The sequence below is a fragment of the Rousettus aegyptiacus genome, unplaced genomic scaffold (assembly GCF_014176215.1).
Source record: "Rousettus aegyptiacus isolate mRouAeg1 unplaced genomic scaffold, mRouAeg1.p scaffold_m13_p_3, whole genome shotgun sequence".
NCBI classification, from domain to species: domain Eukaryota; kingdom Metazoa; phylum Chordata; class Mammalia; order Chiroptera; family Pteropodidae; genus Rousettus; species Rousettus aegyptiacus.
In genome coordinates, this window is record NW_023416306.1 from 65,913,143 (window position 1) to 65,935,891 (window position 22,749).

The following is a 22,749-nucleotide window of genomic DNA, read 5'->3' on the forward strand; positions in this document are numbered from 1 at the left end:
TGTTGTTTAAGTCACTGCACCATTCTGGGGCAGGTTTTAGGCCCTCTGTGCAATTCTCATTTTATAGCTTACCAAGGCCAATTGTGTAATTATACAGGGCACTCTTTCTATTGGCAAGATTCATTGATCCTTAAGTGTACATTTTCTGGCATCCAATAAACTAGGGCGATGAGCGAGCAGTGTTTTTTGCTCCCGGAACAGTGAAGAGCTAATTAGTTGCATTTGCAGATTAATGACTTTCAACTAGAAAGGGCAAATGCAAAGGGATAAGCCACAGCCACAATGACAGAATGCAAATAAAAGTATTTATAAGGGCAGGAGGAGGGGTTTGGGACAGGAAGGGCCATCGATTGCTTTTACCCTCTGCACTGTGACACATTCCAGTGAAGGAGGGCATTCTGCCAGCCTGACAGCCTTCAACAAAGCTACCGCATAAACAGAATCTGTTGATAGATCTAAGCAACACCAGGAGGAGAGACAGAGAAAGAAATTCTCTGCAGAAAGAGCAACAGGGATCAAGAAACCTCTCCCTTTTCTCACCCCAGCCAGCCTTTGCCTTCTCTGTCAGAGCAGCCTTCAATTTCAACTCGCTCTCCTTCTGCCCTGTCTCTCACCCTCATCTATATAAAGGTTGACTTGATCTCTTGCTAGGAAATGTCCTAGCAAGAACACAAAATAACATGTTTAAATTTTCTGTTTATTCTCATTTCCTGAAATATCATTATGCTTCTGAGTTTGTCTCATTATATCAATCCTATTTCCCATGTAAGTACAAAGGTGCATACCATCTTATTCCTGTGACTTACTAGATTAGTCAAAGCAAAGATCTTTCCTCCACTTATAAAATAAAAAGGAAGGGTGAGACTTGGGGTTGCAGCAGGATATAGATCATTGGTTCCCAGACTTTAGGATTTCACTGACTAAAAATATTTTAAATAAAACTGGAGAGATAATGTAGAAATTAAAAACTTTTATAGCCCAAATAATTCACTGAAAAAAAAAATTATTTACCATAACAACCACTGTATAAAAGAAAGTGTGTCTTAAAACCATAAATCAGGAAAGACAATCTCAGAAAATAAGACAGACCTTTATATTAAGTACATTTTGCTTGATGAAGACATCATCTCATTATTTTTCTCATTTCTTCACATAATGCTAGGACAAGTGTATAAAGCCCATTATCATTGAATCCTAGTTCAACTAGGAACCAACACTGGTCTCAGAACATAAGTGTCACTTCTATGGGTCAGACTTTCCTGATCCAAACCCCATCTCCAAGCAAGGTTATGACCCTCTTCCTAATTCTCATCACAATCTGCACCTTTCTTGCATTTGCACCTATCAAAACTGTCATAAACATATTTATGTTTGCTGTCCATTTCACTCTTTTTCCACACTCTGTCTCGAATCTCTACTCCTTTGCTTAGCCATAATAGACACAGAGTAGATTTTTTACCAGCCAGATGACCTTTGGTAAATTATTTAATCACACATTTCTTGCCTTGTAGAGCTTGTTTTAGAGATCAAATCAGATGATGCATGTAAAAGAGCTATGACAACTGTAAAACACTATGTAGCTGCAACTGACCAACAATCGGTAAACAAGAGTCTCCTCTTTCTTCAAGTTATATATCTACACCTAAATAATTCTGTTAATTTTCTTCTGTGTAAGTCTAATCAGTTAAGTTTCTCCTTTTAATTAAAATGTAACACCACACTAGACTTCAAATTCCTAGAAGAGATAAAAAGAACACAAGACTAGATGTAATGCATCCCTGTTTCCATCTACTCTTCCACCAAATAGCCAAAGCAGCCTCTTTGGTTTTCTGTTTCCTGATCAATAAAATGGAGGACATAGATCAGCCCCAAAGTTCTAGTTCATAGACACGGTTTCATTGGGACGATTATAAAGAAAATAAGCACCACTAGCAAAGACTCTACTCCTTGACACTTAAATAACATTCCTGAGCCATTCTCACATGGAGGAGGCCTGTACTGAGGAGCCGTGGCGCCCAGCCGAAATGGAATGATTCTGAAGCCCCACTTCCACATGGCCTAGCAGTGGCGTGTGGCCTTGTGGTTTAACCAGCCAGCACGGAAGATCTGCAGACTCATGGCCCAGCAAACTAAAGCGTGCCGCATCACCCTGCGCCCAGAGTCAAGACCCATCCGGCCTATTTCGAGGTGTCCCACAGTGAGGTACCATACTCAAGTGCAAGCCGGCAGGGTCTTCAGCCTGGAGGAGTTAAGGGTGGCTGGCATTCACAAGAAGGTGGCCCAGACTATTGGGATCTCAGTGGATCGGAGAAGGTGGAACAAGTCCACAGAGTTCCTGCAGGCTAAAGTGCAGCGCCTGAAGGGGTATCGCTCCAAGCTCATCCTCTTCCTCAGGAATCCCTCAGCCCCCAAGAAGGGAGACAGCTCTGCTGAAGAACTCAAATTGGCCGCCCAGCAGACAGGACCAGTCATGCCTGTACGGAAAGTCTACAAGAAGGAGAAAGCCAGGGTCATCATAGAGGAGGAAGAGAAGAACTTCAAGGCATTTGCCAGTCTTCCCATGGCCCGTGCCAATGCCCAGCTCTTTGGCATCTGGGCAAAAAGGGCCAAGGAAGCATCAGAACAGGATGTTGAAAAAAAAAATTAAGTGCTGTTGGCAGTTTGTGATAAAATTAAATTAAAATTAAAAACATTCCTGAGCACCTACAATTTGCTAGGCATTTCTAAAATGAAATTCAGTTCACATTATTCAAATAAGATAATTTAGCTATATAACTTTATATTAAAAGAGAACACTCCCATTCTTCAAACTACGCTTGATTGCCTTTCTGGTGTGGATACCTTGAGACAGCTATCAAATCACTTTGCTTTGTTTTGTAACATTTCCTCCAATATTGGTATTCTTCATAAAGACACTTATTTTTTCCAAACTGATGCTATGCATGAGAATAAAAAGTTTAAGTTCTTCAAATCAACAAATGTTGACTTAATGCTGTAAAAGAAAAATTGCAACAATTAAATTAACTATTACAATAGGAGAAATTGCACTCAACTCCTCTAAAAAGGGAAGGGGATTTTTAAAGCTGAGGTGAGTTCATGGAAAAGTGCTAAAGGATGTTAGTGTTGTTAGTGTAGAGGAATGGTCAGTGTGATGAGGTCGTCTGTGTTTGCTTACTGTCAATTATCAATGTTGGGTTCCTACCCTCCCACAGGTAGTGGGAGATAAGAGCTCTGCCTTTCTTGGGGATTATATTTTAAAGAGACAACTCCCAGGTCTTTGAGAAAGATATCCCTGGATAGAAGATTTAGATCTCAAAGTGGCAAAGAAAGAACTTAAAATTGCAACTTTTCTAAAGCACATACATGCCTTAAGCAAAGGAAGGTTGGGAGCTGTAATCAGGAAGAAGCCTGTCTAAAGTTTAGTCAAGATGAGGGGAGGCTAAGGCCACATTGGTCAGTGCTCTCAGGGCTAGATAAGGTACCTCATAAGGCAGACAAGGTCTACTGCCTTTATGAAATTTATGGTCTTTGTGGGGAGGGGAGTTGGAATTCTTTACGACTCATACCTGAAATATTCATTATAGGGATTTGAGTAACTGTTCTTCCATACAGATAAGTAAACTATATGATCACTCATCTGTACGGTCCAAATTCCAAAATTGTCTAGTGAGTCAAACAGCTCCCTGCTTCAGTCAGCCAATGGTCTGCCTTTGGGTTATTCATCTCTGTAAGAATGCATTTTTTATCTTTTTCATGATTGTCTCAAACTAACAGTTTGATAATAAGACTGGATATGGGATCTCAGACTTGAGTTCAACCAAATTTTTAATCAATAACGATATTTTATTTTCCTTCCCCAAATACAGTTATAAACTATGTATCTGTTTTACAGTGGTGTATTCTGACTTGATGGTTTTATCCATTCTGCTGAAATCTCTCTGCACCTATAACTAATATTCATCCTTTGAAATGTTTGCCCCCTAACATTCCATCAAATTTATGAATAGCATACTATTTTAAGTGTCGGCTTCCTTGGGAATTTTTATTTCTGCCACTCACAAATCCACTTCTTCCTTCCTGGTCTCAGAACTCCTTGAGCCCTGATCTCGTACGAAGGCCCTCTTAGCTGCACTTTAAATGCCCTACCATCTCCCTTTCATTACATTTAATCACATGGTAAATTTAAAAGATGAGTCCAGATAAAGAAGGCTCGTTAACTTTAATGGGTCACTTTTTATATTTGGGTGAAAGGCCTTAAACCCTTGTAAATTAGGCTAGGATTTATAAACCATGACAAACGTGATGACAAATACTGATTTCCTAGTAAATTCCTTCAACACACTCTATCCCCATGCATGATGAATGGGTTGTGCTCCTTCCTGTTATTATTTACACAAATGACTTTGACATTGTCCCGATATGTGGGCAATATACTTAAAACCATGACAGATCTCACAGACTAGGGTAGAGCTATGTATTTCCCTTTTTTGACTTCTACTTAAAAAAATCTGACTGTAATACATATATTCATCCATGCACACGGACTTAAAAACATACTTTATATGCTATTAAAAAAAAATAAAAGCAGACCAATTTGAGACGGATTCAGAGTTCCCCACATAACTGCTCAAATTACTGAGATTGTATGGTTCTGTTTCACAAATTATACCTCTGTGGTAAGACTCCTCTTCAAGAAAACTATAGAAATCAATCAACTCCAGCCATAACGCCCTCAATCCCACTGTTAGACTTCTATAATTTTCTGCCACCGGTGAGTTATTGCTTGACAAGTGTTTAAATATTATACATTGTGAAGTTTAAATAAAGAAATTATTTACACAGGAATATAAAAAAGTATATTATCAATTACATAGTTCCCTGAACACTTAATCGTGCAGCCAAGTAGAAAACCCTTCAGGAAATTTGTCCTCTACCTTTTCACCATAATGAAGGGTGCCTCCGGAAATACTCATTTAATCTCTGCAGCCACATTTCAAGCACCTAATCTCACTTTGCAGTGCACTCTGCCATTTCTTGTCACCCAAACAAAATGCAGGTAAATGATGGAGAAGCTTAGCTTATACCCTTTAAATATTTACTGACTAGTCTACTCTTAGTAATACACGCTGTAGTGTTAGACTCAATTTCATCCTCGAGTGGTTGGCAGACAATTTGGACAGGCTTACTGAGAAGTGGAGGATCTTTTCTTGCTTTGCTTTTGAGGAGAAGCCATTCCCTTATCTTAAGTGAATTAGCTTAAGAACTTTCTTCTCACTCTAGTCCAGCCTATCAACAAATCAGTCAGGCCTGCTGCTTTGACGGCTCACTTAACCCAGCTTTGTGAGTTAATAGGAGAAAAGTCTGACGAGGCTGCCTCTGTGGAACAAGGGTCCCCTGCGCCCCACCAAGGCCTGACAGATGTGAATTCCAGTCACACAGGGTTTCCTCATTTCCCATAGTGAAGTTGTTGCAATTTGCTGGACAGAAAACCAACTTGATCAAATTGCCATTTTCTTTCACAATGGGGGTCTATCTGCGTGAAAAGGAGACCTGAAAAGGAGACCTGCTCCTTAACCATGCCTTGAGGCTGCCTTTAAAAACAGAACCATTTCCAAGGTCAGGTGGGTCAGAGGCAGAGGGCTGTGACAGCAGGTGCTGGCAGAAGCCTTCCCCTACTACTAGTTGTCGGGGTTTTTATTAAAAGTAAGAAATGTCCCCTTGAAATGTAATTCTAATTCTTTAAAAATGAAGTAAGTCTATATATACCACCAGAAAAAGATATCAAAAATATAAAGTAAAAAAAAAATACATTTATATTTTTAAAATATATATATGTGTGTATGTATGTGTGTATTTTTATATATTTATATATACATGTGAGTGTATGTTACTGTGTGTGTGTTTTCCTGTACAAAGAAAAACTCTGCATGGACCCACTTTAACTATTATCAGTGGTTATCTTGAGAAAAGGGATTTAGGGAATAAGAGAGAAAAACAGGAATTTGGGCACTATTAGAATTTTTACAAGCATATATTGCCATTATCATTTTTAAGTGTTAATTAAGAAGTAATTTTGCTGTTAACTGAATTTCCTGTCATACTAGTGAACTCAAGCATTAGAGTTCAATGTCAGACCACAAATGGAAAAGCAGAACCTAATCTCCTTCCTGGCTTAAAAACAGCAGATAATCTGACCAAGGCAGCTACAGAACAGATTGTAGACATTAACATGAGTCTCCGCATGGGATTTTTGAGATCTCATTCTGACTCTTTTCCCGAATGTTTTGATATCGTTACAAACCCAGCTCTGCATGCTTCATGGCTAATGAATCAAATGCATTTAGAGCTTGATCTTATCCCTCTCTTTCAAAGCACCTTTTCTCAAATACAGCCCATGCTTTACTTAATATTAGCCTATTTATGATGGCTTTGTGAAAATATTTAAATGGTGTTTCGTTGGGATTTTTTAAATGTCTTATGAATAAGAAAAGGAAATTAAATTCCCCAGTCTCAATTCTGCCTCTAACACACAAACCAGACATCAGAAATACCTGCCCATTGCTTTTCTGAAAGCAAAGGAAAGCCCATCATTCCATAATTACTCTCTTGTGCAGATTGGCACAATATCAGAGCTAACACAACAGAGTACATAAAAGACCAGGTTATAACATCTCTGCTGCTGTAAATTGAAATAATAAACTTTGGCAAACACAGAGGACAGCAAATTCAATTTGACAGTCCTCTCAAAGCAGGCTAAGAACAACAGAGGGAAGCTGACTAAATAGGATTAGGACCTATTTTATTTGATTATTACATCATTGGATGAGGCAACATGTAATGCAATTCCCCCAAATCGTTAATTCTGCATTCACAAAATAATGGTAGAAATCAAATTATCATTATGTTCTACATCCAAAATCACTGATTTTCAAGCTGGGAGAGAATTTTTAACTTCCATCAGCTTCAAAAACTCTTTCTTTAAGCAAACACTCAGGTAAAAGTCCAATATGTAAAACAGATAAATGGAAGCTTGCTCTCCTCCATGGGAGGGAGAGGGCCCCAGCTGTGCCCACCACACCAGTTCCCAGGCCCTCTGGCAGAGTCTCTGGGGAATCCATAGATCTCTACTGTGAAGCATCATTTAGAAAATAATGGATCTAGGCCACTGCCTTCATTTAAAAGATACAGATCTTAACTCAAGGTTTCCAACTAAAGATAGTGTTGGGGAGGAAGGAAGAAAGGGAAACCACACCCAGACAAAGATGCCTATTAGGAAATCAATAATAAATTCATCTTTTAAAGGAAGTAAGTGATAATTGTTAAATTTTATTGACCATTTGCTACATCCAGAAATAGTGCTAAGTGCTTTTTGAACAAGCATTACACATTTGATTTTCACAAATTCTCCATGAGGCAGATCCTATTATTGTCATGATTAAACAGATAAACATGTTTAGGCTTAGAAAAGTTAAATGAACAGCCTAGGGTCACACGGCTAAGAAGCAGCAGAGCTAATTTAAATCCAGGCAAACTGGCTTGAATGGCAATGCGCTAACAATTGCTCTCTTTTAACTGTACTGTCTACCTCCCTTGCTATCATCACTTATTTTTTTTGCTCCATTGCATTGGCCATAAAATGGTAGGAAGGTGATATTTTACTGGCTCTACCACACTCTGTGGACATTGCCATGCACGTCTCCTGCTGGAACTAACGCCCTACTCAATACATATGTAGAGATGGCCAAGCCCACAGTTCCTGTTCTAATCAATTCAGCCAACAAACAGACGACTCCTATTAATGATAATCACCTCACACCTGTCGAAATGGCTATCAACAACAAATCAAGATGTGGAGAAAAGGGAATCCTCATGCACTGTTCGTAGGATTGCAAATTGGTGCAGCCACTATGGAAAACAGTTCAGAGTTTCCTCAAAAAATTAAAAATAGAACTAGATCATGACCCAGCAATTCCACTTCTGGGTATTTATCTGAAACACACACACACACACACACACACACACACACACTGATTCGAGAGGATATTTGTACCCCTATATTCACTGCAGCACTATTTACAATAACCAAGATATGAAAGCCACCTAAATCCTCATCAATAGATGATTGGATAAAGATGTGGGGCATATGCACAATAGAATATTACTTAGCCACAAAAAACAAAATCTTAGCAATTGCAACAACATGCATGGAGCTAGAGGGTAATATGTTAAGTGAAATAAATCAGACAAAGTAAGACAAATATCATATTATTTCACTTATATGTGGAATCTAAAAAGCAAAATAAATTAAAAAACAAAACAAAAACAGACTCAATGATACCGAGAACAAACTGGTGATTGCCATATGGGAGGCTGAGTGAAAAAGTTGAAGAGATTAAGAAGCATAAATTGGTAGTTACAAAATAGTTATAGGGAAGTGAAGTATAGCATAGGGAATAGAGTCGATAATATTGTAGTAACTATATATATAGTGCCAGATAGATACTAGACTAATTGGGGGAATCACTTTTTAAATTATATAAGTGCCTAACCACTATGCTGTACACCTGAAACTAATATAAAAATAACATTGAATGTCAACTCTAATTGAAAAATAAAATTTAAAAGAAAAGTTAAACATATAGTTAAAAAAAGAATAAATTCCTCAAATTCAAAGATGTGACCAAGTGAGTCAGGCTTATAGAGACTCTGAAAGACAAGAACAAAAGCCAAGGTAGGCTTGACACCTTCTTAGAGCGGGAAGGGGTGGGGGGTTGGGGGGAGCAGGGGGCGGGGAGAACAGACCAGATCAAGCTGGAGGATTTGGGAACAAAATCAGACATGAATAAATACAGGATGAGGATGGGAAGAGACAATCAAGGACTAAGTTACAAATAATCCTAGCAAGAGTCATAGTAGACAAATTGAGTGTGAGTCAGCAACGAAGTACTATCATTAGGAAAGAAAGGGAAATAATCGTGGAATGCCCTGTGTGACTTGCAAGGACTCCAAAATAAGCCTTCCAATGTTCATTCATTGATGTATACTTTAAATGTGTTCTATGTCCAGAACAGGGCATTACATATTTTGAATAGTGGGAGGAAAATAGATAAAGGCAAAAAAGGCGTAGTAAAATTGACTAGAAAAATTTATTTGGAGAAAGATAAAAGATGCAAGGTTATATAACCTTCATGAGATAATACGGAGAAAATTTTTTTTCACAAATACAAGGAGGAGAAGAACATTTCAGGCAGAGAGAATAGTATGTGCAAAGGCACAAAAATGGGAAATCATTGAGCAGATTTAGGAAACTGCAATTAGTACGCCAAAGCTGGAGATTGAAGAATAAGAGAAGAAAAACAGAAGATAAGCCAGAGACACAGGCTGGGGATAAATAATGGAGACACTTTTATGTTAGCTAATAAACTGGGTTTATATCTAACTAGTTATAACGTCTTGTTACAAAATCAAAATACTTCTACATGGTGAGAATGGACTCACTGGTTACTATCCTCCACTCCACTGTTCCTGCACAGGGACTTTCAGACCTCCTCACAATCTAGCAACTAAAGGGTAATACCTAGGACTGGGGCCTCCAATCTCCTTCCCAGTTCTACACCAGTGTCCATTTTGATGCCATTATGATTGTTAAAAATGTTCACTATCACCCTGGCTAACATTATGGGACTTTATCCCAAAGGAGAATCACTGAAGAATTTCAAGCAAAGGTGTCACATTATCAGAAATGGTAGAAACACTGTCTGGCCAAGTCTTCCTGTCACATCTGTGAGGGAGATGAGGAAAGTGGGAGAGCTGGCTCAGGACTGGACTCTTTGAGTGACAACCTGTATCTCATAGCTATATCACAGCTGTTTTTTGTTAAAATTCTTTTCACATTGGTATGGTAGGTAACCCCTGGAAGCAGCCTCTGCTCCCAGAGGTCTCCACAGTGTTGCCCTCTCTTCTCCAGAGACAGCTGAAGAACTGAAGCATGGTGCCCAACTTAACATTTCAGAAGCCACCAATGGGGAGGAAAGAACTCTAAGGTCACCCAGCAAAACAGGGAACTAACTACAGGGGATCAGAATCCACATTTCAGCTCTTAATCTCGCCACTTAAGCTGTATCTTTCCAAATGTACTCTATTTCACCTAAATTCAAACATTTCCAAATGATATCGTAAGAAATAAAAACTCAGCTTTTTCTTATTAAAAAAAAAAAAATTGCTTTTCTTGGTCAAACTTATGTGAGTCCTGAACTTTCCCCTGCTCATTTTTTCTCTTCTTTCAATTATCTGCTGATCTACTACTGTGCAAGCATTTTTATCCTCATTTACTGAGAATACCACTTTCTTTTTTTCTTTTTTTTCTCCTAATGCTCACTTAATTAACAGTCAAGCAGCTTTTCATATAAAATCTCCAAGTTTTAACATTTTCTTTCTGATTAGAAGTTTAAAGAAAGAGATACTCAGTTTTGATTTTTTTTTCTTCTAAGAGTTTTCTCTGATCAACCATCAGACCATCCATCCTGAACTAGGCCAGTATGAGCAGCAGCCTCTTAAACCAGAGGTGGGGAGATCTATGCTCCCTGAGATGATCATGGGGGTGTTTCAAGGATGGGGTCCGAGCTTGATCACAGTTAATACATTGGAACCATCTTCAGAAAAAAACCCTATTCATTTAATTTTTATTGTGCTGTCCACAAGACTGAAAACAAAAAGACCTATGTTTTCAAACTTTTATTAATTAAATCATCATTTATTGAGCATTTACTAGATGCCAGATAGTGAACTAGGTGCTAGAATATTATAGTGAACATAATATGGTATACTCCACCTAATGGAGCTTATAGTCTATAACAGCAATTTGTAGCTTTAGTTATATATTGGAATCCCCTAGGGAGCTTTGACAGTGCACAGACCAATTAAATCAAAATCTCTGGGGGCAAAGCCCATACACACATATTGTTAAAGGTCCCCAAGAGATTCCAAAGTGTAGCCAAGGTTGAGAACTAGGCATCAATCAAATAATCATGCAAAATAGATGTAAAATTATGACATTAATAAAGCCTATAAAGAATTAGTCACACTTTGACAAGGCTTCAATGCTATTTGTATATTACATATGCAACCAAGATTTGCCAAGCACCTGCTACTTGTCAGAAGCTACCAGGGTAACAACATAACTATGGGCCATAACCTGAATAAACATTGCCCATCTGGCCATCCTTCATGGTAACAGTTCAAAACTGAGCACTGAGCACTGGGGGATTTCTGTTCACTCCCACCTGTTCCAGTGAGTGAACCCACACCACTCACACCAGGCAGGCACGGTAACCACAGGGCACAAGCAAAACTGAGAGAGAACCTGACCCTCCCTAAACGCTGGCAGGATAGCTGAGCTATGCCCCTTGATTGAAATTCAGTGCTTAGAGAACCAACTGCAGTAGAGGGAGGTGGTATGACAATCAGAACTGAAAATAGGTGTCCTGGAGGAAACAGGAAATCTGATCCCCTAGGTCTATTTGCAGATTTAAAAAGGAAAATAAATTCTCTAAGGCTCTAAGCAAGATTGTCTCGGATTTGCTAAGGGATGTGTGTAGAATCCTTATATAATGAGCTTCTTTAAATAAACAAACAGCATTCTGGCTTTACAAAAGCTTCTTGATACTGGAGAGATTATTAAAAAATAAGAGAGGTGGTGATCCAGCCTCACCATTGCTGCCCAGACGGGCCTCCTAGATTTGATTGTCCTCCTGCTTCTACTTGTTTAAAGGACCGTCCCTTAAGAGGATGCGATTTTTTTCTTGTTTTGTTTTGCGATTTTTTTTTCCCACTGTATCAGATGGAACTATAGCTATAAAAGCTCTTACTTACTCATTATGGTCTTCTCTATATTTTTTATTCTTTAGTCTGACTTTAAGTTGCAAACCTGACTTTACACAGGTCAGTACAGTGATCATCTAATTGTCATAAAGCAGATAATGCTCAATATTAAAGATCAATGATACATGGATATATACATATCTTATGATAAATGATTTTTAAAAATCCTTCAGCATCCAACTTTTAAGAATGGAATGACAATACCATATTTGTTTTTTAAAAACATACACTCAAATGCTTTAAGAGGTAAAGGGGCTGAGAATGTGATACGCTTTTTAAGATCCTAAGAAGAGAGTAGCTAAGACTGTGTTTGATTCCAAAAGGGAAAAGAGCTTCAATTTTAATAAGTACAGAAGATTTAGGTTTAATTGAAACACAGCATGAAATCCATACTGTGAACTTACCAGCTTTATTCTGATGCACTATCATTTGTCTGTCCTGTGAAAAGATTAGACTCTAAGTCTGATTTTTCTGAGGACTGGCACAAAATAGAACCCAGAAGCTTTGCATGATTATATTGCTAGGCAAGACTCACTACTCACACAAATCATCTCTGAATATAAAATTTAATAAATAAATGTTGAGACTAGAGAAAAAGGAAAATAAGATGAATCTGTAAGGTTAGTACCCAAAGCTATGCTACATACAGGTTTCTACACTAAAGGCAGAATCTTTGGTGCAGTGTTTCCTAGGAATTAGCCAAGTCCATACAGTGATACTTGGCATTTTTTCTCATGCCATTGAAACTCTATCTATTCTGCTAAAAAAAAAAAAAAAAAAAGCTCAAAGAATTCTCCTGGCATGTCACTTAAAATGTCCCTATCATCACAAGTTCAATGCTCAGTCATCTTAAGATAAAAACAACCCAAACCAGTGCTATCCATTACAAAATGTATTCAACTAGACTGTGAGCCAATTTATATCTTCCAAAATAGAATTATATGAATGATATGCAGTGTGATTAATATTTATCACAAACACAAGCCAATTTCTTATGTTATGATTTTAGGACCATCATAAAAAGTATTTGTTCCTCAAGTCATCTTTTGTAAAGTAATACCTAACCAATGTACATAGAATTTTTTAAAACACAGGGCTTGGTTAAGACTTCACAAAGCACTATATCTCCAAAGTGGAAATAAACTATAATAAAGCAAATCATTTCGATACAACAAACTAGAGCTATTAAATTAAATGCATAAAAGTCAAATTTACAAAAATGTTACATGTAAAATTTTTCTCAGTCTTTTCTTCCATTCTTTTTTTCTGAGGACATGACTTTCATTATTTAGCCATGTGTGGCCATGTCACCTAAACTTAAATCTAAAGTTTTCCTTCCTTTGTAGGTATCACAACTTCATTCAAAATTTCTAAAATCATTTTTTTTCAAAGGACAAGGAGCTCATTAGTCAGTCCAAGTGCCCACAATCCTTGAAAATATGCCATTAAAATGAGATTGGGTAAGTTTAAAATACAGTGCCTGCAAAACCAAACATGCCTTTAGCTTTTCCTATTTACAGTTGTCTTAATATTTTGTTTGCAAGAAAACAAACTAAAACCAAAAACTTTTAGTGGAGTTAATTAAATAAACTACTACATGGAAAATTCTGACTCAATGACAATTTCATAAATTCAGACTAAAATTAAAACAAAAAGTATGCATTAAGACAGAGGTTTTTTTGTTGTTGTTGTTAAATTTTATAATAAATAAAAACAAAAAGACAGAATTTATGGAAGTTTAGAGTCAAGTATTCTAAGCCTATTTATCTCAAGATATATTTGTAAAGTCTTAACACTAAAAGACTCAGTGAATTTCAGTCCACATTTCTCAGGCAGGAGTGGTACACATAACAGAAGTGATAACTCTCATCTCTCGAGATGGCTGAGAATATTCTCTTCTTCCAAGTAAATTCTACTTTACCAAACCCTAGGAGGGTCTTATACAGCAATAGCAACCTACCTTGAGGTGATTTTTCACTAAGACAGCTACTTTAGAAAGATAGTCTAACTCCGACCCTCTGGAAGGGAAGTCATTAAGTAGGTATGGGGAAGCATAAAACTTTCATTTTTAGAGTACAGTCAAGGTCTAGATATTTGAATGTCTTAAGATAATAATCAATATATATAACCATGCTGAACACTCTGGACTTTTGACAAATAGTAACCAAAAAGGGGGTTGTGGAATGTGCTTAGAATTTTGCACATGAAAAAGTAAGAGTGAATGAAGGGTCTAAAGAAGAATAGTTTATGCATGCCAGCCATTTTGTTTAATATGCTAGACATCTTCTGTTTGCCTCTCCAGGTTCATTATTTATTCTTTTTCAGCCTGCTTAGTGACCTGTGTGGCTACCCCACATGGACCATATCAATGGGCACCCTTACCCTCTGGTTTCCAGCTGCATTAGGTCAATAGAAATTAAGGTTAGAAGATAAAGAACAGAAAGAGAGTAGAGATAGGAAGTTGGGGGAAAAAATATGAAATTAAAAAGTGAGTAGGAATCAAACCAGGAAGTTGAAAAAAAACTGAGAAAAATAGAGACGCTAAATCAGATAGAGAAATTAAAAATGATGCTAAGAGCCTAAAGGAATCAATAAAACAAAGGATGAGAAAATCAGGAGGTGGGCTTAGGTCTGCTGGGAAGGCAAGGCCTAGGCAGATGGAAGAACTGTTCGGTCTTGTTGCATGAGAGAGAGGGCTCTGCATATGGATTTGTGTGCCTGAATGACATCTGATGCTTATATTCTCAAAGGAATTTGGTTGAGGCGTCTCTGATTTTAATGCAATGTCTTTATCAGCCTCTGAGAGCTACTTTAGACATGGCTTAAGAAGCCTTGTTATAGTCCATAGTTGAAGAGAAGTGTTTCTCTTTTTCTATTTCCAGGTGCAAAGAGAGTCAGAATAAATGATTCATGAATTCACTGCAATACCACACTTCAAGTATTTTATTTTAATACAATCTATTTAGAGAAGAGATGAAGGAATTGGAGGTCATTATGTCCAGAAATATCTAAATGTTTTAATATGACTGGAGATATAAATCTGTACTGTACTCTCTGATTTTTTCCAATCATCCAAAACCACGCTTAGTATTCAAAAGCACCCACCAAATTCTGCTTCATGAAGGAAAACATTTAGTGCAAAGGACTATTACATATTCCCAACATAATCCCCCAAACTTGAATGATAAGCAATTGTGTTCCCCCCGGATGTGCATATAAAGTCTAGCAAATAAGAACATAAAATAATGACAGGAAGAAAACAAACCAAAAGCTAAAATTATCAGTGAAACTGATTAGCATATGTATAAGAGACACTTGTACAGATGTGGGAGGCTTTCTTTAGAATGTAAGTTCTCAGAGCAGTGCTTCTAAATCATTTTTGGAGTTGTGACATCTTATCATTTATTTGCCTTTTATGATCATCACCAACCTCCTCCCAAAAGCATATTTTTAAATGAGAGAGAATAATTTTGTTCCCAAGCATTTGCTTTATTTTTAATCTCCTTGAGAATCACCCTAGAAGATCATGCCAGTTGACGCATTTATCAGTAGTTAAGAATCCAGCGGCTTCTGCTCTCTTTTTTCTTTTCTATTTAAAAATAGCACTGGCCACAGCAAAAAGTGTAGACAAAAGGAAGAAAAGCTGGAGTGAGAGCTGTTACTACAAGAAACCTTCGAAGTCTGGATAGGATATTTTGAAATAGACCTAGAAGAGGGGACAGATGTTAACACGCTTTCTCCACATCCCACATATACATGTATAACATTCCATTTAGGTGAATGTTATAAACACTTAAAATTAATCTCCAAAGAAGTTACTTCAGTGATTCACCTCATTACAAACTCCATTGTGCTAAGTCATTTTCATAGAACTTGATTATTTTTGTAAATGTGAAAGAGGCCACCAGATGTAGAACCTTTGGTTTTGTAATTTATTTTAAGGTAAAGTTTAGTTCTTCCTATAAAAATTTATTACCAGCTCTCTGTATGAACAGAAATGCAAGACATGATGCAGAGTAACTCAGTTCCTCTGGGGAAAGCAGATAATCTTAAATGGATTTCTTAGAATCAGAGTTGGAAGGGACCTTTTGTACTGCATAGAAATGAATCACCCATAAATGTAACTCAAAACTACATACTATGCTGTATTTCTTCCAATGAATTTTAACTTTCCAGTGATCTTCATGACCCTTTAGCCAGGTGTGTAGCCACCAGATGTTAATTGCAGTTACCTAACAAAGTTGCCAAAAGAAGAAATATCAAGTCCCAGATTATGAAACAAGCAAAACACCCATTGCCCTGAAGGTCTCTATCCATGCTTTCCAGTGATTCTTCTTTTCTCAGCAGTAGACGTATAGGTCTCCAAAGGGCCAGGCCTAACTTTATCAGGAAAGTGAAGTCTCAAGGAGAGGGTGTCAGTGTACAACATGGATAAAGCCAACTGTGAGATTTACCTTAAAGCTATGGAAGGAATACAAGAGGCTTATCCACACACCAACCCTCAGATTGGCATATTGCAACCCAAAGATTGAGAAACAAACACTTGTCTACCCATTGTCAAAACGAGAGATCTGTTTGGCCCATTTACAGGGGAAAAACTCATTGGGAAAAAAAGGCCTTTTGATTTGCCTGGTTGTTTGCACAAACTGGCTACCCAATCTGGGCCAAATCATTGACTTTTGTAATTCCAAATACATTTAGATCAATTCTGCTTTTTATCTACAGAATTATTTCTACAACCAATACTTCTGCTTCTCTCCTAAGGAATAAAAATAAATCTTCAAATACTTTAAAAATAAACTTAAGTTTTAATCATAGCAAAATACAAAAAAAAAAAAAAAGAAAGAAAGAAAAGAAAAGAAAACAGACAAGGTATTTTAATATCATTACAGAGCAAATGCTTAAATTCTGTTTAGAGGAAATGTCATCACCATATATCATATTTCCGGTTGGAAGCTACATCATTCTAGTCCAAATGATACCAGCAAGACAAAGAGCAAAGAGAAAGGCGGGCTGAAAGATGAGGAAGGACTCTCAGCCAAATATAATGAATAAAAGGAATAACCTTATAGCTAAACAGTTTACTTTTCAAAGGCAGCACAAGGGCAAAATGCTTTGCGCAAAGAGAAAATTAGTTTCCAAAGTATATGCATTCTACAAAGAGCCAAGTTAATTATTCAAAGCAGAGGCCCATGAATTCCCACAATTTAGTCATTCTATTCTGACATATTCAGGCCCAGCGAGCTGCTTCTTATCACTAAGACTTTGATAATTGGCTTAGACATATCAAATAAACTTTCTGGAGAATTCAGTCGTAAGCAGGTATGACATCCTAATAGGGGTTTTATTAGGCCTTTCTCTGTGCAGTAATGCATTAGCAATCACTGTGACATTTTCTGCTCTGGGGGGTTTTGGCCTTGCTCATTTTTTACACTTGCTAGAAAATAAATTTATTCACGGTAGAGATCTAATCCCATACACTACTCTGTTTACCCTGGTTTCTAAAGGAACAGGCCTCTTAGAATTAATGAAAAGTGACATATACATCATAGAAGAAAATGCACTGTCTTCAGTCAGGCATAACTGAATAGCAAGAATCCTTCTGATTCTACAAACTTGGGAATTCAGTCAGTACAGCTTTGGTGTCTCTTTCTCTGATTACACTTTTGCCTTCCATTCCATCTAGGTGAAAAGAGAAAAAAAAAAAAAAGCCAAAAGCATGTATGGATTAGATTTCTCCTCTTTAGCAGTAATTGTAGCTTAAATTTTTTTTTTCCAAGAAAATGTCTAATAGATATTATCTGGTACATTGCAATTTGTTCCTTTGCATTTAATAGTCCTGATAACCAAAAAAAAGTTGATGTCTTGTTACTTATATATTTACATATTGAAAGTAGAGTTACTATTTGAGTAGAGGCTACCTATCAGCAAGAGACAAGCAGAGCAGAATGGATAATAGAAATCAGCATCTTTCTACATTCTTTCATTCTGTTCATTAGTGCAGGAACATTACTGATGGGATGTCACATAAAGTATCACCAAAGTATAACTAATTTGGTCGGAGTGAAAATAATATGAATGTACACACTTACCACATAACAAAGGAGCATCAACAGAAGTCATCTCTGTAATTTAACACTAGATATTTTACCACCAACTTTCCACTTTCCACATTAGTGAGGACAATGTTAATATGGAAAAATATACAAGAAATCTAAGTAACTCATTTTAATCATTAGTTTTCTTTCTCTCCCTTACCTAAACTCTTTCTGGCCTTATAAATGTTTCAATTCAAAAATATTGGCAAGGGCTAGTAGCCCTTGAAAATACCTCCTTTACATTCTAAATAATACCTGAAGTTTCCTAGTTAAACCTTTAACATGATGTTTGTTCAATGTTAAAATTCAAGTATTCCTGTGAAAGATACTAGGATAAAGTTTGATCAGTTATTTATGTCTTCATGGAAACTACCCAGCCCTTCTCCCCATCCCAAAATCTTGACTTAGTAGGCCTGGAGTAGGACCCCAAAAATTGTATTTTAAACAAACTTTCTAGGTGATTCTGATGTACAGTAAATTTTGAGAGCCACTTCCGTGGTGTGAATGAGTCGTGAAGCTCTCATGAGAACAAACTTTGAGGAAAGAAGGGAACTAAATTAAATTGATGACATATTAGGAATTGTGATAGGCAATAAATATATGCTATTTCATTTCATCTTCATCTCTCCTATGAAGAGGGCTTTATTATTCCCATTTTACAGATGAGAAATCTTAACTTCAGAAAAACTGAATAACCAGCCAGTGATTATAAGGTTAGGAAGTCTAGCATTGGAATCCATACCTCTAGTAATAGAAGCAATCATTATACAATATTCATAGGCTTTCAGAGATGAAAGAAATGGTGATGATTCCATCTTATTGAATATATATTCTGACCTAGACAATTTGTTAGGCATTGTTCATATAGGGCCTTACTAAGTTCTTACAACTACCCTTTAAGATAAATATTAATTTCATTTATACATGAAGAAAATAAATCTTAGAGAAGTTATGTAACTTGTCAAAGTACACATAGCTATACTATAAAAGTAAAGGAGCTGAAATTCAAGTCCACAGACACAGCCATGAGAGCCTTCAGCATCTTCAGGATGAAAATGATATCTGTGGGAGGCAGAAAAATGACCTTTCAAAAATATCTACATACCTAATCTTCAGAACCCGTAAATATGTTAGGATTCATAGCAAAGGAGAATTAAGGTGACAGGTAGAATTAAGGTTGCTAATCAGTTGACCTTGAGATGGGAGATTATCTTAGGTCATCCATCAGGGCCAATGTAATCGCAAGGGTCCTTAGCAGAAAAGGAAGACAGAAGAGAGAGAACAAGAGAGATGGCAGTTGGAAAAGGCAAGAAATTCTCCTCTAGAGCCTCCAGAAGGAATGTAGTCCTACTGACACCTTGATTTGGCAGTGAATTTATTTTAGTTTTCTGACTTCCAGAACTATAAGATAATAAATTTGTATTGTTTTAAATCACTAAATGTGTTAATTTGTTATAGCAGGAATAGGAAACCAATACAGAATCCCTCCAACTTAGAGAGACTAGAGACTTGCTTAACAACTGTGTTAGGGGTAGCTCTGCCAAATTTAACTGAGTGACTAATACATATATCAGGATCATCATTTGTGGCAGACAACCTTGATTACTTACTGAACAGCTATTCCTTCCCTTCTCCCTCACTTTACAGAAACTTGATCCAGGTTGGCTCTCAGGCAGCCAGGTGCTTCAGAGAGGTGGCCACTCCCAAGGTTTAGTGGATGTCTCTATTAATCTTAGGTGATTGTGTTAGTTCTGTTCCTCTTATCAGAAAGTGACTAAGAAGAGGAAAAACAACACAATATTGGACATGAGGCAGAAGAGAAAGTCTAAAGGGTATCTTTTTGGAAAAAATTTCTTATTCCTCAAAAGGTCCATGAAGAAGGACTCTTTTCTTTTCTGTCTTTCAATAATAGTCTGTGCTTGAAGCTGTAGAAAGCTGGCACACATTATAAGACAAGCTTAAAAACAAAAGTCAATACACTAAGAATGGCAGTAGAAAAATAGAAAGAATCTGGGTCTTTGATGATATAATTGAACCACTGAATTAGCCAACCCTGGAACTTGCCTAATTCTAAACTCTTTTTTTATGAGATTGTAAATGGCTCAGCTGAGCTGGGATTCTCTACTATTTGCAGAAGCATCCTAAATGATAGAATGGGGAGTAAATTGGTCATCTTTGTGCAACATTTAATATACGTGGTTTAGTCCCCTTTTCTGTCCTGGCCAACTATGACTCCAAGCTATTCCCAGGAGACAGGTACTATCCTTACAGCTGACCTCCTTAAAAGATGATACATCAGAGGAAAAAAAAGGGATTTAGATGATAAAATCTCTGTTCATCCCTCGGGCAACCAAATCAAAGTTGTGATGGAAACAAGCAGCAACAGCAAGGAAAAATGGCCTGGGGTCTAGAGAAACAAGCCATACAACTAGAGAGAAATTCAAGAAAGCACCCTGCAATGGCAGAAGGTAGGACGGGGCAAGGATGTGGGGCTGCTGGGTCTGGAGTGGCTGAGTGGGATGGAGGCTGCAGCAACAGCAGCAGCTGCAGAAACCACTTTAAGGGGCTGGGTCCACAAGTGGATTTTCTGGTAACATACCTGCTCGCTCTAAGCACCAGGGCTGATTGGGCTGCATGCAGGGGGCACCAAGGACTTACAGGGAGACATTATTGGAGTGCGGGTCTAGGTGAGACTCACATGTACAGAAGTGCTGGAGGTATCCATCGTTCCCTGTTGAGCCTTCTCTGCTACCAGTGAGCAGACACAGCGCTGCCATAGCCATGAAGTCATCAAACTGGATAACAGAGGTTGCTCCACCCAGAGGATTCTCCGAAACCCCACCTCCCCCAACTCATGGCCACATCCAGTAATATCTTCAGTGAGTCAGGTGCTCCTTGCTGAGCAGCGCCTAGACTCACACTGAAGGCAGCTGGCCTCAGTTTCTGGTGTAGCCTTTTGAGGCAACGATAAGCACAGCATCTGTGGATTGCTTGCTGAATCTTAATAGGTGGCTCCAGAAGGGCAGAGGCTTGGGCTAAATTTGGCCTACAGCTGAACCCCTCTCAGGACTATGCCACTGGATACCTACTAAATAAATCCACACTAATTTAAAGACTGGGAGACTTAGGAGCTTTGCTTAGTACATAGAAAAAGATATGGAAAGGCAGCCAAAATGGGAAGACAAAGAAGCAGAAACCATATGAGAGAACCAACAGAGATCTAGATATAATGGAGTCAAATAATCTAACAGATGCAGAGTTCAAAACACTGATTATAAAGATGCTCAATGAACTCTTGAGAAATGTAGATAAATTCAGTGAGAACTTCAATAAAGAGATAAAAATATGAAAATGGAAATGGAAATTATAAAAGAGAACCAGTCTGAAATGAAGAACACATTATCTGAGATGAGATGTATATTAAATGGCATAAACAAAGGAATAAACAAAATGAATAAAGAAAAGGATCAAATGCCCTATCTATAGAACTGGAAAGCCAAGGACACACAATCAGAATAGCAAGAGATGAGATACTAAGTCTATAAAAATTTAAGGAGCATATGGGAAACTATTAAGGGTCCAACTATCTGTCTGATCGACGTAACTGAAGAAAATCAAGATGTTGAACAGCTGTTTGAAGAAATAATGGTGGAAAATTTTCCTCACCTGGTGAAAGAAATAGACATAAAACCCCAGGAAGCTCAGAAAATTACAAAAATCGGGGATCCAAAGAGGCCCATACCAAGACACATCATAATTAAAATGCCAAAGTTTAAATAGAAAAAAAAGAATATTAAAATCATCGAGAGAAAAACATATAGTTACTTTAAAGGAAAACACATAAGACTGGCAGCTGACTTCTCAAAAGAAACTATGCAGGATAGAAGGGCTTAGCAAAAAATATTCAATGCGATGAAGACCCAGGATCTACAACCAAGAATACTTTATCCAGCAAAGCTTTCATTTAGAGTTGAAGGACAGATAAAGAGCTTCCAAAATAAGCTAAATGAATTTATCACCACCAAGCCAGTAGTACAGGAAATGTTCGAGGAACTTCTTTAAGAAGAAAAAACATGTATCAAAAACAGGAGTAAAGAATGGTAACAACTACATTCTTATCAATAAGTGCCTCAAATGGAAAAGAATTAAGTGCTCCAACTAAAAGATCGAATGGATGAAGGGAAAGGAAAACAAGACCCTTATATGTTGCCTATAAGAGACTCATTTCAGATTAAAAGACACACACACACTAAAAAGAAGGGGATGGAAAAATATATTGCTTTGATGGACCTAGAAGTTATTTAAGTCAGACAGAGAAATAAATACTATATGATTTCACATATATACAGAATCTAAGGAATAAAAAGAACAAACTAATCAGAAACAGATTCACAAATATAGTGGACAATTTGATGATGGACAAAGGAGAGTGGGGTTTGGGAGGGTGAGAGAATTTCTTTAAAGGTTTAAAGAAGTACAAATTAGTAGCTGATGGATGGTCCCAGAGATAGGAAGCACGGCGTAGGGAATGCAGTTAGCATTAATACGTTTGCTAGGTGGAGGTTCAGGGGAGAGAGGGAGCAATTGAGGGGATCGTTTTACAAACTATAGTACTGTATACTTAGTACTGTATACTTGAAACTAATTAAAATTAATAAATTTAAAAAATAAAAATTAAAAGAATGTTAGGTCATAAAAAATATATATTGGATAAGAAAACTGTAATACATTTTCCTCCTTTGCTCTTTAAAAAAAGGAAAAAAAAGGTGAT

At 37.3% G+C, this 22,749-nt stretch overlaps 1 protein-coding gene across 1 annotated transcript; it reads left to right on the forward strand.

The window, feature by feature from the left end:
* The first annotated feature begins 1,466 nt into the window (after positions 1–1,466).
* Positions 1,467–2,888, forward strand: LOC107516481 (60S ribosomal protein L13-like). Its single transcript, XM_036239521.1, is given in 2 exon segments — positions 1,467–1,476; positions 2,007–2,888. Coding segments are annotated over 2 exon segments (651 nt in total). The 3' UTR covers positions 2,648–2,888.
* The last annotated feature ends 19,861 nt before the right edge of the window (positions 2,889–22,749 follow it).